This window comes from Physella acuta, unplaced genomic scaffold (genome assembly GCF_028476545.2).
Source record: "Physella acuta isolate Inbredline_101_S28 unplaced genomic scaffold, ASM2847654v3 ptg000911l, whole genome shotgun sequence".
Lineage (NCBI taxonomy): Eukaryota > Metazoa > Mollusca > Gastropoda > Physidae > Physella > Physella acuta.
Window position 1 is genome coordinate 102255 of NW_026732428.1, and position 19651 is coordinate 121905.

The 19651-nt window shown below is 35.6% G+C and overlaps 2 protein-coding genes across 3 annotated transcripts in view; both read right to left on the reverse strand.

Annotated features, from left to right (window-relative positions):
* Positions 1 to 874: 874 nt before the first annotated feature.
* LOC131953144 (synaptotagmin-12) overlaps positions 875 to 19651 on the reverse strand; it is a 53281-nt gene continuing 34504 nt past the window's right edge. Inside the window, exons 2-10 of one of the 2 annotated variants that reach the window (XM_059316178.1) lie at positions 13363 to 13545; positions 12405 to 12585; positions 10251 to 10310; positions 8502 to 8637; positions 7879 to 8008; positions 7278 to 7490; positions 2378 to 2498; positions 1886 to 2019; positions 875 to 1702 (exon numbers count right to left, since the gene is read on the reverse strand). In XM_059316178.1, the coding sequence (XP_059172161.1) occupies positions 1532 to 1702; positions 1886 to 2019; positions 2378 to 2498; positions 7278 to 7490; positions 7879 to 8008; positions 8502 to 8637; positions 10251 to 10310; positions 12405 to 12585; positions 13363 to 13530 (1314 nt within the window). In that variant the 5' untranslated portion in view covers positions 13531 to 13545 and the 3' untranslated portion in view covers positions 875 to 1531. The remainder of the gene's footprint in view (positions 1703 to 1885; positions 2020 to 2377; positions 2499 to 7277; positions 7491 to 7878; positions 8009 to 8501; positions 8638 to 10250; positions 10311 to 12404; positions 12586 to 13362; positions 13546 to 19651) is intronic. The other variant, XM_059316179.1, reaches the window with a different exon arrangement.
* On the reverse strand, positions 16487 to 16948 carry LOC131953136 (uncharacterized). The gene has a single exon (XM_059316167.1). The coding sequence runs from the start codon at positions 16946 to 16948 to the stop codon at positions 16487 to 16489; it is 462 nt and encodes a 153-aa protein (XP_059172150.1).

Sequence of the window (19651 nt, forward strand, 5' to 3'; positions counted from 1 at the left end):
ACTGAATATTTGACCAAAAAAAATTTTCAAATGTGTTTTTAAAATCTTTAGTCTTCTGCAACTGCAAATATTTTTGTTTGCCATTAGATTCATTATTATTTTTTATAAATTCAAAATTTAATCTTTGCAATTTATAAGCATACACTTAAAATTAAATTTCTACGGCAAGCTAAAAATTCTTATTATTAAGTTTTAATAAGCTCTAATAAATATAATTTGATTAGGCCTATGTCAACAAAAAACTATGATCATAAAAAATCTGTGTTACTATATCTCATCAATTGATTCCAGGTTTTATAATACAATATTTTCAGCAGGGTAATTTAGTATTAAAACATAAACAATTTATTTTTTAAAGTATCTTTTACACATAGATTTTTACATGATACGTTCAAAATAAGCTTGAACTGGATTTTAACATCTAGCTAAAAAAAAAACTAAAAATTTTGGATATCGACTAACTAATTTTCTAACACAATTCTATGGGGGGGAAAAATAACTTAATTATAATTTTTAATGATATTTTTTTTAAACAAGTAGTACTTTAAAGATCAGATCACTGTACAAAAGGCTTTTAAATGTATGTATGTGTGGTTAATTAAACTTTAAATTTACATTCACACAAAAAGAGTCCAAAACTACATACCATTTGTGCCAGTTTGACTATAGTGCACATCATCTAAATTAAAAAAATTAAGCCTTTCTATTGGAAGTATTAATAACACAAAAAATTCCATTTAAATGATTCTTCAGGAATGTTCTTATTGATCCATATAAAAACAGTTTTTTTTTGTCTTAAGCAACCATTTTAATTTTACTTTTTAGGACAAAATGTAAGAATTTCTGGGAGGAAATCTTAAGTCCAAATATAGCCTACTGTAAATAACATTGATATGAGGTAAGATTAAACTTTCCAGTATCCCATAAAACAGATGTACAATAGAATTCTTCTGTCTCAAAATATTAATTAGCAAATAAAACCAGTTAAGTAGTTGATCACATTTCTTTTAAATCAAGACAAAAAAATAATTGTAGCCTACGGCCTGTTGCAACTGGACCTAACATCAAATTTATGGTAGTAGATTGCAGTAGAAAAAGAAATATATTGCAGAATAACATTTGGGGGGAAAAAAATTCAAAAACAATATTAACAAAACAAGAGAATTAATGCTTTGTGCTACTAGATCAAGTCTAGCCTATCACATAAAGAAGGTTGTGGCATTAGACATGTAGAAATGTTTGGTTATGACTTTTTTCTATCTAGTCCCGACTAACAGCTCTCAAAATCTAAAGACATTTCACGAATAAGTAGAAAAAGGCTTAAGTTAAACCATAAAGCACTTTTGTTGAGTCACCAAGTACAATCTGTTTTAAAGTAAATTAAAAACATTCAGTTACAATTTGTTAATTTTTAAAAATGGTGCTTGTAGCTATGTTTATTACAAAAAAATTTCAAAATTGTATTAAATACTACCAGATGTACTTAAAGTTAGCAATAAGTATTTAGTTTTGTAAAAAAATAATTAAGATGCTATTTTCTTAAGAAATGCCACATGGCAACTGGTTTACGAAGAGAGGTCATCATTTGGTTCCAGTGGGTTGATTCAGTCCCTGAAGTGTGGGCCCCTACAATCACATGACCTAGGGAAGGGGTTCTATTCTCAGACTGATACTCAGCCACAGTAATCCGCAACTGTACAGTCTGAAAAGTAGTAATTTCTAATTAAATACACAGTAAAGTAAAAAAAAATTAATCATATAATAGCTACCAATATAGAGACGAAAAAATATCATCAATTTTTTAAAAAGTACTGAGTTTCTCCAGCTAGCTTTTTAATTAAAAACTGTATTGATTAAAGATAATACCCAATACAATCTAACTTACAGGCAATGCAGTTGAAGGAACAGAGAAGATCATGGCTTCATTAAAAATTGGATTTTTCTCTCCTCTTTTAACCGTGGTTTTCTTTTTACTAATCTTCTTTCCATTCTGCATCAAGTACACTTTGACAAATGGATCTAGAAACAGAAATAAACTTTAATGAGCAATCTTCAGCCATTAAAACCTGAAACAGTGGAGGTACCTGCACGGTAAGCTGAGCATGAAGTCACGACATGAAAGTTACAAGCTGAAAAGAATGTACAATTTTAAAAACAACCAGCCATTAATTTTGCTAGTCTGAAATGCCAAGGATCATTATCTAATATAATATTATAAATGCTGAAATGTGGCTAGAAAAATCAATAAGCTGTAAAGAATGATGTGTAAAAAAAAATATGAACTAGGCAAAGAAACAAAACAGGCATTTGCTAAAGGAAATAATATGCTAAAAACACAAATAAATTTAAATATTTAACTAGATGCAAAGGTAACTACCCCCTGAATCTTTTCCATCTTTCCACTTGAGGCTCCTGGCTTTCACTATGACTACTGTCAGCCTTTCTGCAGTGGGCAAATAACTCAGTGAAAATAAAATGTCACCATATTCTGTGGGTTTCTGAAAAACATAAAAAGGTCGAGTTATTTTAAAGAAATAAGATAACCATCAGTTTTGACAAGAAATCAATTACTCAGACAAATTTTATCAGTCTTTGATTCATGACATTCCAATCATTTCAGATAAAAAAGATTGTGAATACTGGGTTCCAAAAAACAAAGTGATTTTTTTGTTTAAAGTGTGATAGATTGTAATCACTGACGAGAAGCCGCGTTGGTTGTTAACAGTCTTTATTTACAGCCATGAAGGAAAGAGGAAGAGGAAGTACGATATCAAGGGACATCACTCAAGATAACAATATACATATAATACTAATACAGAAGAGTGAGTTCCCTTGACCTCACAATTATCTCAATCTATTACATCCCTTTACCCTTAGAACACAATAACACATCTCTCAATAGAACAATTGATAGTATCCTAAAATCACCAAATATATTGTAACATGAACATTATGGTAGATTACATCCTTACAAACAATGCACAATATGTTACAACACAATTAAAATACAAACAATGATGTCAAAGTCCTTTTGACCTTTAAAATCATAGGTCTAACTTATTTGGGACTTTGATTGTCCTGTTTGACCTTCTCAGTGGCTTTTGATTTGGTGACTCAATATTCTGACCATTTGGATTCTCTATCTCAGGAGGTCTAGGATTTAAATCATTAACTCCAGAATTTACATTTTCTGACTCCAGACAACTTGGTTCACTCATATCAACAGAACTTGGTTGTGGAACAAACTGAGTTGGTGTGAACTGTTCAGATTTGGTGGGATTGACAGATTCACACTTATTATCTGCACAAGTTATTTTTAACTGGTCTGCATGTCTACGGACAATAAGTCCATCATTTGTTTTTACTTTATAAGACACAGGTCCTGTACATTGAACAATTTGACCTGGTATCCATTTTTTCCTTCTCCCATAATTTCTTAGATACACATTATCATTAACACCAAATTCTCTTTCAATGCATGTGTTGTCATGATTTAATGGAACTATTTTTGAATTGGCATCTGAAAGTATTATGCTATTATTTAGATCCTTAACTGACATAGATTTCTTTGATTGATCAATTTTCTCAGGTAATCTGATAGTGCTTTTTAGTAACCAAAAATACTGTTTAAAAGTAATATCCTGGACAATATCACTTTGCAACTGTGATCCAGTATTTGAAGTGGGTGTATTAAATTGCAAAAATCTTTTTCTTCTTTTGATGTTACCCTTTTAGTTTCTGTAAGTGCTAATGATGCTAGCAAAGTTGTTTGATGATCACATTCCTTCTTACTAATGTATTCTCTTTAAAACATTTGAAATTGCCATATCACCATAATCATTTATTAAGTTACAAATACTTTGTTTAGGCAACTCTGACTGATAATGGACTGCATCTTCTCCATCTTCTATATTATCTTCACAAAGGTTTTTATTTCTTATTTAATATGGCCTTAAGTCATCATTCACAGACTCTTCAGGCCAACCATTCTTACAGTACTCATATACTTTTATTAAGCACTCTTTTTGTGTTTCTCTTTTAATATCATTCACATTTATATTGGAGTTATCCATGATAGTGAAGAGAACAAATACATCTTCTGGTACATAGCTAAGGCTTTGGTTTTTTAAAGGTAATCTACTAAGACTATCTGCACTATTCTCAGATCCAGGTTTGTATTTCAATTCATAATTGTATGCAGTTAGTGTGATAGCCCATCTTTGAATTCCTGGTGAGGCATGCTCAGGTAGGGTTTTGTTTTCTCCAAATAAACCTAGCAATGGTTTATGATCTGTAAAGATGGTGAACTTCCTACCAAACAGAAACTTATGAAATTTCTTAACACCAAAAATGATAGCTAAGCCTTCCCTATCTAACTGAGAATAATTTTTCTCAGCCTGGTTCAAAGATCTACTGGCAAAAGCAATGGGTCTGTCACCCTTCTCATCCATGTGGGACAAGACTGCTCCTACACCATCTGGTGAAGCATCACATGTTAATATAAGTCTTTTCCCTGGGTCATAGTGAGTTAGTAAGGTGTCAGAAGACAAAGCTTCTTTTGCTGTATTAAAAGCAGCTTCTTGTTGTTTACCCCAGTGCCAAGTTGCATTTTTCTGTAGCAGCTTGTACAGTGGTGATAGTTTACCAGACAGATTCCCTATGAACTTTGCATAGTAATTTATCAAGCCCAAAAAAGCTCTTAGTTGTTGGGTATTTTCAGGTTTGGGTGCTTCTTTAATGGCTTTTGTTTTCTCAGGTTGAGGTCTGATACCTTGCTTGCTTAATATATAACCAAGAAAACTAATTTCTGTCAGCATGAATTGACATTTATCTTTGTTTATCTTTAAACCTTTTTCACCAACAATTTTCAAGACTTTATCTAGTGTTTTAAGATGTTCAGTGTCATTCTTACCAGTTATGTACACATTGTCAAAGTAAACACAAACATTTGGAATATCCTTAAAAATACTGTCCATGACAGCTTGGAAAATTCCAGGGCTGGATGATATGCCAAAACATAGTCTTTCATATTGGTAGAGTCCTTTATGAGTGTTTATTGTCGTATAGACTTTTGACTCTGGATGCAGTTCTAGTTGAGTGTAAGCATGACTAAAGTCTAATTCAGTGAATTTGTCTCCTCCTGCCAAATTCAAAGAAATTTCCTCAATGTTAGGTATAGGGTACCTATTTAGCTCTATTTGCTTATTCAGTGTAGTTTTATAATCTCCACAAATTCTTATAGAACCATCCTTCTTTAACACTGGCACAATGGGCGTTGCCCAATCGGAATAGTCTACCTTCTTTATGATGCCATTAGATTCCAATCTACTTAGCTCATTTTCAATTTTATTCCTCATTGCATAAGGTGGAACTCTAGCTTTGCAGTATCTTGGATTTGTGTCTTTAATGCTTATCTTCACTGTTCTATGATTTAGTAATCCAGAATTGCCAAAAACACTTTTATTTTCAGATATTACTTTATCTAGTGAAGTAAGACTAGATTCTCTTACATTCTTCAATGAACAAATACTCTCCCAATTTAACTTAAGATCACTTAACCAGTTCCTACCTAGTAATGGTGGTCCATTTCCTTCAACCACAAGAAGAGGAAGTTTAACACTTTGACCATTATAACTTACATGAACCATACACTCTCCTATTACCGGAACATTGTCACCAGTGTATGTTGTTAGACACTTGTGACATGGCTGTAGAGGCACTGATCCTCCTGTGACAGCGTCAAAGTCCTTCTTTGTTATGACTGTTAGAGATGCTCCAGTGTCAAGTTGGAAGCTGATGCTCTTACCGTTGATATTAACTAGTACATTGATGGGAGCATGACTTTCTGATTTCACAGAGAACAGGTTGAAATCCGGCTGCGAATCAGTTTGAGCATTTTCACAGGTAGAGTGGTTCATTGGTTGGGTTAGGTAGTCTTGGTGAGAGTTAACATAGTACTGCCTTTGGTTGCGGTACTGTCTTGACTGGCTAAATTTAGCAACAGACGAAGACTTTGCAAAGCAGGCCTTGGCAATGTGACCTTGCTTACTGCACTTATAACAAGTTGCAGACTTGAACTTGCACCGATGAGATGCATGGGGACCTTTGCATCGATGATATTTTTGATAATTATTACTAGATTTAGATCTAGGCTTTAAACGTGCAGGCTGTTTAGCATAAGTTGGAATGCTCTGATGGGGTTGGTGTTTGTTGACTAACCTGCTGTTTACTGCATGGATCTCTGAAGACGTTAGAGATCTCGCCGCATCGGATGACTGCTGGTATGAAGTTGCAAGTTGTATTGCTTTTTCTAATGTTAGATCTGACTCGAGCAGCAACTTTCTTTGAATATCAGGGCTGTTTACACCTGTCACAAACTTTTCACATAGTCTGTCAGACAGCGTATCGCCGAATTCACAAAATCTACTTAAATGACGTAAAGCAGCAACATATTCTGATATTGACTCGTTTGGTTGACGAGTCCTACTGTCAAATCTAGCTCGACATAGAAACTTTGATGGGGTAGGCGCATGGTGGTCTGTTAGCAATTTGCTCAGCTCGTTAAAGCTCTTGGTAGTTAGACTAGCTGGTGCGCACAAGTCCTTTAGTAGCCTAAATTGTTGAGGCCCTATGACTGTTAACAAAACAGCTCTCTTTTTGGCTTCTATCGTCACGTCGTTAGCTTCAAGGTAAAAGCTTAACCTATCTAGGTAATCTTGAATGATTTCATCATTCGAATCAAATTCTTTTATTTGGCCATACAGCGCCATTATTCTAGAAATACTTAGCTAATAAGCTCTAGCAAACCTCTTTTTTGCGTAAATAGGTGCTCTTTCTAGTAGATTTTTATCCTCGTCGCCAAAATGTGATAGATTGTAATCACTGACGAGAAGCCGCGTTGGTTGTTAACAGTCTTTATTTACAGCCATGAAGGAAAGAGGAAGAGGAAGTACGATATCAAGGGACATCACTCAAGATAACAATATACATATAATACTAATACAGAAGAGTGAGTTCCCTTGACCTCACAATTATCTCAATCTATTACATAAAGAACAAAAGCTTAGTTCCATACAATTATTAATTGGTTTGTTTCACTAGTTTTTGGGCTTTCTCTTTTTATAACACTTCAGCTAACGTGTCCTGTCCTTGAAAGTAATGAAAGCTCTGTGAGAGATTTTGTATTTAAATATCGGCTCCCAACTATTTTAGAATTTTTTAAATTAATATTTGCAAAAAAAAAATTAAAATATGCCTGAATGACACTTTTAAATTACCTCATCAATATCTCTCAAGTTAAACCACATCTTGATGGGGAAGTTGAGATCCACATCCCCAATCCTAACATCAGCTTCTCCAATGACTTTCTGCCTAGCGTATTTGTCCACTGAGAAAACTTGCAGCTGAAGAGACTTGCCCAATAGATGGTCAGGCTCCACAGTGAACAGAAACCTTTCTTTAAATACAGGATCTGTGGTGTTTTTCACAGTCTAGAAATATTGTAAAACAGAAATCTTTTTTTAAATACAGGGTCTGCTGTGTTTTTCATGCATTGAAGCAAAATAATTTAATTGCAAACTGCTAGTTTTATTTCAATTACGGTTGGAAAATTAGGTTTAGACAAAAATTAGTGATTTACGCAGTCTAATTGTAAAAAATGTCTTTCTTACAACATCAAATTATGCAATACAATATTTGCAAAGAAAAATAAAACTAATATTCTCGTGAAATTTAGCATATTTCATATTAAGTATGAATCTGATGAAAAGAAATTACTACACAGAAATAAAATTCACCATGAGGAAACCAGCAAATCATATTTAGGTATAGTTTGTGGTAGGGATAGACTAATGCTTGTAGAGGAGAAACTGTCATTACCTTAGTTTGAAATTTGTCATCACCTCCTGGCATCAGAATTCCTTTGATGAAAGTATCTAATGTACCAGAATAAGGGTTTGGAGTTAGATCTCGACATTGGAAGATACTAACAATCAGTTCAGAAACTTCCCTGAAAAGTAAACAAATTTAATATTCAAAATCATTCTTTTTTTCATTTTAGCAGTTTATCTTAACCATAATATTTATAATTTTCTAAAAATTATAGCACCAGGATCTGTATTTGCCTCATTGCTCATTTATTGATTTACTTAGAAGGTGATTTGATTTGTTGAGCAGTACAGCTTTACTAAGTACCCAGCATTAATGTGGGAAAAGTTTGACAGTTGAGCAAGGAGCTGGCTCTATCATCTATGTGTGCATTATGGTCATTGAAACAAGGGAGACGACTCTCAGGGTACCATCAGAATATACACATTTACCGAAACCTTTTAGTCTGAATATAAAATTTCTATTCTAACAATCAGATGAATAAAACCTATGGTTATTAAGTCATCTGAACCACCGAAAATTGTATTATAGCTTGGATTCTCTAATAACACTTTAGCCAAAAACATCCACTAGCATCAATCCTAAAACTAAGCTTCCCACAAAGTGACACTTACTTGTCATATTCAAGAGCAAATTCCAACTGTCCAATTTTCGGCATATCTGGCTGCATGTCCAAGACACTGGAATCAGAGGCTACGCTGTCACATGACTCGGCTCGCCTGATTCCATGACCCAGATCCATGTCAGAGGCTGCAAGAAAATTGGGGTGGTCTCAGTTGTCAGACATAACAAAATTTCATGTGTTACTTGGTGGATAGATAGGATAAATTAAGTTAATGTTACTGTTATAAGGCTCAGAACTATAATTATGTTTGCTGGGAAACTGTGGAACTTTGGTTCTGTTTTCTGTTTTAATGGGAAGTTGGGCATAGTGCTGCAATCTCTTTATGTAACAAGGTCAGAGAAACAAATGAACTCAACTTCCTCTGCCCTTTTGGTAAACATAGTTTTTTTTTACTCCAGTGGAAGTCTAATAGAGTAATATAATGTAAAACAAATGTTCAATAAAATAAAAACCATTTACGTCCTAGTTTTTCTTAAAAATAAAAACTAGAGCATTAAATTTATTATTTTTTATTATAAGTGTTCATAACAATAAGTACATCCATTAACCAAAAAAAAACCTTAACTAATAACAGAGCCAAACAACCAACCAACATTTAAAAAAAAAAATAATTGAAAAAAAAAAGCCAAAGTAAACATAAAGGTCTTTTAATAAAGTCACCATAAACCAAAGCAGTTTCCAACCTATTTAAACCCATATTTTACTTACCAAGCAAAGTTGTATGATACTAAATTGATAGGAATCAATATAATTTGATTCAATTTATGATTCACTCAAAAAAAATTTCAAGTAAAATTTAAACAAGGGTTAGAAAACTCACAGGGCTAATTTTAAAAATATCTTTTCTTCTCTCAAAATTATACACAATTGTTTGAAAGCTTTTTACATTGTAATTTTGTCGTATTTAGAAATTGCTCAATTATACAGAGAGGTGACAACAAAATAGGTTTGTCAGGAAATTGTAAAGGCTACATTTTTGGAACCTAAGTATCTTTTACATTAATTATTGTTGGCATTATTCAAAATGAAATTTTAGCTGAGAATTTCAGTTTAAAATAATTTTTTTAAACAAAAATATTTTTAAAACTTTAAAGAAAAAGCATTAGATCTATATATTTTTGTGTGTAGAGTTTACGTTTCAAAGTATTCCTATTTTCTAGCCCTACCTATTTTAATTTAAACTAAATAAAAAGAGATTGTCTTTGAACATTTTTACAAGAGTTATATTTTTAAAATTAGAATAATTTAAAGTAAACTTTTAAAAAATAAAGTATTATAATTCTAAGGCTTAGGAAATTGTGCAATATGAATATAATCACCTTTCTGAAATAATTTCATTTCAAAAGAAATTTACCCTAAAGTTATTAAACCTCTCCCCTCATGCAATGTTTTTATATAACCATCACTTCCAAGGTAATTTCTACATAATACATCATGTTTATTATAAAACTTCCATTTTACTTTACATAACTTAAAGAAGTAATTTAAACCCCCTTTTAAACTCTTTATCCCTTGAGTTTCAATTCCCAGTTTTTGGGTTGATTTTTTAAAATTGAAGTTTTTACTATTATTTTTTTTTAAATTAGAACATTAGATGCACTCTTTTTTTTAAACATTTTTGCTGAAGAGTTTATTTTTTAAAGAAAAACCTATCAACAATTTTATTCTCTTTTAACGTTTTTCTAAAGCCATTTTTTTAAATACTGAAATTACTTTGGAAGATTTTTTTTTTCCTGACCTCGATCAATGTAAATGACTTCAGAGAAAACTCCCTTCTCTCCAAGAGCTATTGCATATCCTGGGCGTGTGGGAAGGGAGAGAATTCAGTCCTAAAACAGAGCAGACATTACCCTTCAGGGTAGATAGATAATTGTATTTGGTTAAGCTCCCCTTACTTTTGCTAATTCTCTCACTACATGTATTGCACTGGCTCCTCTTGAACCTTCTCTATCTTATCAAGCCTTGTGAGATCAATAATCATCCTCACATTAGAAAAACAAAACATTTTTTTTTTAAGTTTGACAATTTTCATGTAGGCCACTGGCTAGCAAGTGGGAAAAAATATATATATATAAAAGCCTATTGCAATACATTTTTAAAACAATTCCTGGATATAGATATTTTTACTTTCTCGTATATACGAAGTATAGAGAAAGTCTTGTAATCGTGCAAAAAAAAAAATCGAGATTTTTGCAAATCTCGACGTTTTACATCTCACTGATACGGAAAAACATAATTTTGCAATCTTGTCCGTATGTCTGTGTGTCCGTGTGTGTGTGTGTCTGTGTGTGTGTGTGTCCGTGTGTAAACACGATAACTTGAGTACCGTTACAGCTAGGTTGATGAAATTTCATATACAAGTATTATATCAAAATCGTAGATCCGTATCAACTTTTGAGCGATTTCGGATAACCGGAAGTGGTACTTTTTCTACTTTGAATTTTTCAAAAGCCTATAACTTGAGTACTATTTCAGATAGATAAATGAAATTTCACATGTAAGTAAAAGATCTAATTCTCTACCTTCTGTTAAATTTTGAGTAATTTCCGTTGACCGTAAGTAGTACTTTACGCTACTTCCGATTTCTCAAAAAACTAATGTAAATTTATAAAGTACTAATACTATTGCGCACTATTATACACACCTTTATTAGGCGTTCGCTTGGTGCGCAATTGTTTTTTACTGAGATTCTATTCTATTTTTAAAAGTTTCAGTATTTAAAATGGATTAAAGATCATAACTATATCCCCAGTTACCATCCCCTGTTGTTTTATATAAGAATATTCGAGAAAGTTTAGGGGAGATCACTACCGGTTTATTGTTAATATTTCTAGGATTACAAGTTTGAGAAAATTCTGGTACCTTGCTGTGAGGAATGAACTTTTAAAACAATTTACTATTAGGGTTATGGTTAACGTGCACTGAGATGTAGGTAGACAACAGCAATGCTTTCTACATGTCAATATAATCAAAGTGCAAATAGTTTAATATTTTGCAGTCTATTTCCAAATGACAATTGTAGGTCTACACGAACATAATCAGTAACAATGAGAGACCTAGAATGAACTGACCAATGGACATAATGAACTGACCAATGGACATAATGAACTGACCAATGGACATAATGAACTGACCAATGGACATAATGAACTGACCAATGGACATAATGAACTGACCAATGGATATAATGAACTGACCAATGGACATAATGAACTGACCAATGGACATAATGAACTGACCAATGGACATAATGAACTGACCAATGGACATAATGAACTGACCAATGGACATAATGAACTGACCAATGGACATAATGAACTGACCAATGGACATAATGAACTGACCAATGGACATAATGAACTGACCAATGGACATAATGAACTGACCAATGGACATAATGAACTGACCAATGGACATAATGAACTGACCAATGGACATAATGAACTGACCAATGGACATAATGAACTGACCAATGGACATAATGAACTGACCAATGGACATGAAACAACAATAAGACTTATAATGAACTGACCAATGGACATAAAACAACAACACGACTTATAATGAACTGACCAATGGACATAAAACAACAGTGAGAATGAACTGACCAATGGACATGAAACAACAGTGAGACCTATAATGAACTAACCAAAAATGAGACCTATAATGAACTGACTAATGGACATGAAACAACAATGAGACCTATAATTAAACTAACCAACAATGAGACCTATAATGAAACTAACCAACAATGAGACCTATAATGAACTCACTAACAGTGAGACTTATAATGAACTGACCAATGGACATGAACCAAAAACAACAATGAGACCTATAATGAACTGACCAATGGGTATGGACAATACAACAGTGGCACTGAAAGTGAACTGACCAATGGAAGATGTTCCTACAGAGACAGGACTGCTGCGATTGCTTTCATCTTGACCTTGTTGCTGCTGCTGCTCAGTGCCCTGGGTGGGGCTGTTGTTACGATTAGGGTTCGAGATGAGGGTGTCGTATTGGGCATATTTGTTGCCTGTGTCTAACGTGAACTCTGAGCTGTCAGATCCCACCTGCGAAGATTTGAGAATCGATATTTTCATTAATTCGATTTTTTTAGAAGAAAAATATTTTTTTATTTCCCAGAAAAAAATGTAAGACGTTGAAAAAATATATGATTAGTTTTAGTTAATTACTTATAATAAGAGATACAGTGTAGAATTTTAAAACCTAACTTATTTACTATAGGGTCATCCATAAATGACGTCACACTCGAAGGGGGAGGGGGGTCCGTATTTTGTGACGGTGTGTGATGAAGGGAGGGGGTTTCAGATGATGTGACGTCACACTTTTGCATTATGTTGGAAAACGAATTTTAGCCGTTATTTCGTGTTTTAGAAAACTGTTTTAATATACTGTAATAGGAATTGATTAAAATACTCTATGTTGCCATCGTTCAGACGAGATTTTGGAAAAAATATCGTATTTTAAGAAAAATTCAACTGCAATTTTGAGGGGGGGGGGGGGGGTTGTAGGCTGAGGTGTGACGTCATTTTAGGGGGGCGGTCTGGCTTTTTGTGACAATGTGTGACGGAGGGGGGGGGGGAATCGTCAAAAAAGCGTGACGTCACTTATGGATGACCCCTATTTACCCCTTTAACATAGATCTACCTACAATAATGAAGTATGTTACAAATTTTAAACTGCTCTCTTAAGTTAAAATATTGATCAATTTTTTTCTGTTTCGAGCAGTTTAAAATCCTAAAAAAAAACCTGAGCTCTAACAAAATGGACGTCAAACAAACATCCCCTGAAGGACAGATCCAATCTTGTAAGCATTAAATATTTACCATAAAACCGTGTACTTTTTCATGCTGGGTCAGGCCGGCCTTCTCCTCGTCTGACCCCAGACACCAGGCCAGGTGGTAGATACCAAACAACCGGAAGAGGACACCCAGCGCCACCGCCACCACGGCGACCAACACGATGACGAGCAGGGCGATTCCCCAGTCACTCATGGCGGGAAAAGAGACCTGAAAATATGGCAGACGATAGTTATTATTGGTAACAATATTTCAAATATTCATGAGTTGTTTGTTCTAACCAGAGTTTCTTCCAGGCATCTCTTCGTTTACCGCCCCCCACCCCCCGAACGAGGTGGAATTTATATAGTAAACATATACTTTTACTAGTGTCCGCCCCCCCCCCCCCCCGGAAAATGTAGAAATGTAGACCGCCCCCCCCCCCACCTTAAAATATCAAGTGCCCCCCCCCCCCCCCCCCCCGAAGAAAAAAGTGGAAGAAACACTAGTTTTAACGCAAACAAACGACGTCATGCCAGTCCGTTGTTTACTAATTCATCTGTTTTAATTTGTTTAGGATTTGTAAGTTCAGTGATAGTACAGTAGGGTCACAGAAAGAGTCAGCTACAAGAACTGCCGTGAGATGCCAATTACGCAACTACCAAATGGGGAGGGGGGGGTCACGTCCAATGCCCCAGGACAAAATTGAAAAAAGTATATTAATAAAGAAAATATTTTCTTTAATCAGTCTCCCCTGAAGGTTTAAGTTACTTCCTTCCCAGAAGAAAAAAAAGCCTGAAAGAAACCCTGCCGATTGTGAAGCCAGGAATTGGTAACTCTCTCTCTCTCTCTCTCTCTCTCTCTCTCTCTCTATATATATATATATATATATATATATATATATATATATATATATATATATATATATATATATATATATATATATATATATATATATATATATATATATATATATATATATATAATATTTTGTATTGATAACATAACAATTTTTAACAAATTGTTGTTTATGTGACGTTCAAAATTTTGCAATTGTTGACATAATACGACACGAGCGCACCATTGCTAAAGGGTCATTTATTCATGATGGTAGTAGATAGGGAGCAGAGTTTCTTCCAGGCATCTTCGCCCCCCCCCCCCCCCTCCCCGAGCGAAATAGAATTTATATAGAAAACATATACCCCGAAAAATTCAAGGCCAATATTTAAACAGGAAACCCCTAGTTCAGAAGGCAGATCTAATGAAAATAAAACAAAAGCTATCACATATTTATATATTTAAAACTTTTGATTTATTTCACTCAACACATTCCATATTCTGCTTTTAATATTGAACATCAAACTGTTTTGAAAAAGAATAAATCTCACGTTAAGCATTGCAAGCAGCATGAAATAAACCACATACACATCATATGTTATTTAATTAGTAGGCAAGTCTTAAAAAATCGTGACGTAATTATAGGCAGGGGATGACGCCAGTGGCTGCGAGTGAAAAATAAGATAACTTTACAGAAGCGGATCTCAAGATGGCGACTTCATTAAGCAACAGGAATTTACAGATGCTGATTTCTTGCTTAATTGCTTAATGAACGTGCCTTCAGATCAACTCTTGTAATCTCGTGTTGGTTAATGAACCGTTTTCTTGAGGTCAACTCCTAAACATTCTTGATCTAAATTTTCCCCAACTGGCCAAGACGTTCTAATTGAAGCTCTTTTTCTTTCCCTGACTTTAAAAGTTTTAAAAGTTCGGTGATGCCTTTTCCCCCTCCCTACACCAGCCTTCCAGTAACGCAATTCCTCCCCCCCCCCCCACTCCCTGCCCTAGCCTTTCAGTGACGCCCTTCCCACCCCTCGCACACTAGCCTTTCAGTGACGCCATTCCCCCCCCCCCACCCTAGCCTTTCAGTGACGCACTTCTCCCCCTCCCTACAATTGCCTTCCAGTAACGCCATTTCCTCCCCCCCCCCACTCCCTCCACTTGCCTTCCAGTAATGCCCTTCACCCCCTCCCTCCCCCCCTGTCTTTTAGTGACGCCCTTCCCATGTTCCTGTCGCTCCCGTTGAAACACGTCACAGAGACGGACAAGACAGAGGATATCCATTCCGACAAGCAGTGATTTATTTTTTCCAATCCACAATCCAGCCCTACGTTGACCCCTCACCACCCTCACCCCAAGCTAAAGAGGACAGAAAGAAACCCACCCATCCTCCCCCTGACAACGAATGGCCTTCTAGATGTTTCTTTCTGACGTCCAGAAACTACAATAATATACATATCATATTTAACAGAAACTTTTCATAAAACAATAAACGTATTTTTTGTGTAAAGAAACGGAAGAAAAATTTTTTTTTTTATTGCAGCCATCAGAAAAATGTAAATAAAGCATGCTCTTTACATATGAGCCGCTGCCTATCCTTGTCTTAATAAATCAGAACTGACATTTCACACACACACATCCTCCCTCCCCCCCCCCCCCCCACCCCCCACATGCACGCTCTCTTGTAACAATCAAATCACGTTTTTCTGCACAGATATCCACGTCACAAGAAAACAAATTAAATCCTTTTCTGTAAACTGACAGTAGCTTTGCGCTTGTCTTCAATATTTTTTTTTTCCTAAACGATACTCCCATCTCCCTGTACAAAGCTGCTTACCTACGATTGGATTAGGCCGTCTGACAACCCGAGTTAATCTTTAGTTTCAATAATGTCACGAGAAAATAATGTGATTTTCTTATGTTGTAGACTACACGCATAAAGAGGTAAAGCGGAGATTTCGCTACAGGCTAGAACAAACTCATTTGCTGAAGAGTTCATTAAGATTGAATTAGCGGGAGAGGAGGGGTTCGACTGTAGTTATAGGTTTGCTGGGTAGGGGAGGATTGGGGGTGGGGCTGTAAGTTTGTGAGGTAGGGGTAGAGTGTAGGTCAGGGGGGTGGGGGACTAGGTCATTGGGAGGGGGGGAGGCTTGTGGATACGGAGAGGCTGTGGTGGACTGTGGTGGAGGGATGGGCTCTAGATTTGTGAGCAAGAGGTAGGTTGTAGGTTTGTGAGCAAGAGGTAGGTTGTTGTAGGGAAGAAGAGGCTGGGATGACTGTAGTCAAAGTTGACTTGTCTGTGCTGTTGTATTGTTTGGTTTAACTGCTAATTGAGTTATGGAATGTACAGCATCCGGCTGTTGTACAGCCTCCGGTTGTTGTACAGCATCCGGCTGTTGCACAGCCCCCAGTTGTTGTACAGCATCCGGTTGTTGTACAGCATCCGGTTGTTGTACAGCATCCGGTTGATATACAGCATCCGGTTGTTATACAGCATCCGGTTGTTATACACCATCCGGTTGTTGTACAACATCCGGTTGATATACAGCATCCGGTTGTTATACAGCATCCGGTTGATATACAGCATCCGGTTGTTATACAGCATCCGGTTGTTGTACAGCTTCCGGCTGTTGTACAGCATCCGGTTGATATACAGCATCCGGTTGTTATACATCATCCGGTTGTTGTACAGCATCCGGTTGTTGTACAGCATCCGGTTGTTGTACAGCATCCGGTTGTTGTACAGCATCCGGTTGTTGTACAGCATCCGGTTGTTGTACAGCATCAGTTTAAGCATCCCACTCTCTTATCAAACGGCCTTTAAATTTATAAAGCTAGAGATCTCTTCGGATCGGATTTACGATTAGAGTTTAGAACTGAAGTTAGGATTACATTGGTCTCTTTATAACATTAATACAAATTATTGGGTTTGTAAGTACCAATTAGCTTTTTACTCAGCGATCGTGGGTTATCGGGATTTAATCTTGAATTTTTTTTTTAACTATATCATATAGGTTACATTACCATATCATTATTATCAACGTCAGTTTATAATTGGAACTTGGTCACCAATTCAATGAATAGTCATCTGGTGTATGGGTCAATTTTCGCTTTTCTAGAATCCTCCATTGGTAAGAAACCTAGACACCCCTTAAGTTGACGCCAAAAACAACATTGACTCAAAGACTGCCCAAACAACACGAGGAACCTAAGGTACCATGCTGAGTCATGTGATTTCCGGTCATTTTTCTCTTGCTGTGCAAACGTCAGAGTGCTATAAATAGATGCAACGTCACGCAGTCATGGGGGAGAAATGGAAAAAAAACGAAATAAAATAAAAGCTCTTCTCTACAAATGTGGTGCCAATATTCATCTCGAGTCAAACCATCAAACGTAGCTCCCCAACTTCATCTGGATTTGATTTAGCCGATTTGTATTTTTTTTTACTGCTGAGTGAAAGTGACTGCTGTCTTTATGAGGCACTTGTAGCTAAGTGCTTTTGTGTGGAAGATTTATCTTTTTCGTTCCAACATAAACCACTAGACATTTTCAGTACTCTTAAGGCAGCGGAATCTCCATAACCAAATTCGCTGAGAATCCTATTTTAATATTTCAATCACAACACTAATCTTAACCCAAGCCTCAACCTCCGTTGTAGCCAGCCTCTTTTCAGGATCACAACCATAACTAGCCCTGACCCTAACTAACTGAACTAGCGACTCGCTAATGATGTAGCGGCTAACGAGAACGGATCAAAATCTCTTTAATGGCTAATGTCATTCACGATCTGAATCTATAACTGGTTATAGTTAATGTTATGTCACGATAACCTGGATATCTAATTTAAGTTAATGATCTTATACTTTACAAAAAATAATTAATTTTTTAGATTCTCTTTCAATTATGTTGACATATCATTTTTATCGCTAATATCGACTAGATCTAGTAGTTCAGTAGATCTTGAGGTGGGGATGTGAAGTTATGACTATAGCCCAACCCCACTGCTACCCCAACCCGGGCATCCTTTATTCGAAATGGAAGAAATGTTGTTTTGATATTGTAGATCAGACATTCGAAGCTTGCAACCTGTTGTATGATTTAGCTGTAGGCTTCATGTTGCTGATGAAGGAATGTGCCGAGCCCTCAACGAGAGAATCAATAAACGTGAGTACTCCTGGTTCTACAGAGGTCTGTTAAGTTCTATAAAATTCTTTTCACTTGTGCTAAGGCTGGATGACACTTATTACGATGACGTTCACGTGAATGGCATCAATGTACATGACATTCACATGGCATCAATGCAGATGGCATTCACAAAGCATTTAATGACGCCATGACATTTTAGCTCTGAATAATTTGTGATGTAGTTTTAGAAAAATCTTTACATAGAATATGCCTGTAAAGAGGACATGAGATATGTACTGGCTATCGTAAGGAGGCCTTCATTTCGTTTCAGTTAAACTATATGAACTGTGCAGGGGGGAATTAGTTACATGTAGGCACTTCATAAGGTATAGGTGTAACCATGGACAAGTTTATGTAGTTCAAGTCAGAAGCTCAAGTAAGGAGAATTAATAGGTATGTTAGGTTTTGTCAAGTTAAAGAATTAATTAGGGAAGTAAGTAAGTGTATTGCGTATAGTTAAGCTAATGAGTAAACTAGAGGTAGCTCAGCCAGCAATGTGATGACAGTAATAGGAAAATTGAAGACAGCAGGGATGTATTGGGAGATTGCAAAATTAACATCCGGGGATCGGGCAAAATGGTGATTTTTGGTTGAGGCCCTATGTTCCACAAGGAGCGTTAAGTAAGTCAATAGGAAAACAATGTAGCATACGCTTAAACAAGGGCATTGGTTACATTGGTTAGTCGAATTTAGTAATGAGTAGCAAGTAAAATTACAACTTTAACAAACGTGTGTGTGATAATATCATGGACGTTATGGGAAATGGGTTGTTTACTACCTTATCATTTGAGACGTTATGGGCTGTTGACAATCATTTCATTTGAGACGTTATGGGCTGTTGACAATCATTTCATTTGAGACGTTATGGGCTGTTGACAATCATTTCATTTGAGACGTTATGGGCTGTTGACAATCATTTCATTTGAGACGTTATGGGCTGTTGACAATCATTTCATTTGAGACGTTATGGGCTGTTGACAATCATTTCATTTGAGACGTTATGGGCTGTTGACAATCATTTCATTTGAGACGTTATGGGCTGTTGACAATCATTTCATTTGAGACGTTATGGGCTGTTGACAATCATTTCATTTGAGACGTTATGGGCTGTTGACAATCATTTCATTTGAGACGTTATGGGCTGTTGACAATCATTTCATTTGAGACGTTATGGGCTGTTGACAATCATTTCATTTGAGACGTTATGGGCTGTTGACAATCATTTCATTTAAGACGTTATGGGCTGTTTAAAACCTTAACATTTGAGACGTTATAGGCTGTTGACAAAAAAGTACGTCTTGAGTAATGAGCTCTT

Coding starts and splice junctions, on each gene's coding strand:
- LOC131953136 (XM_059316167.1), bottom strand. CDS start 16,948: ATGCTTAAACTGATGCTGTACAACAACCGGATGCTGTACAACAACCGG.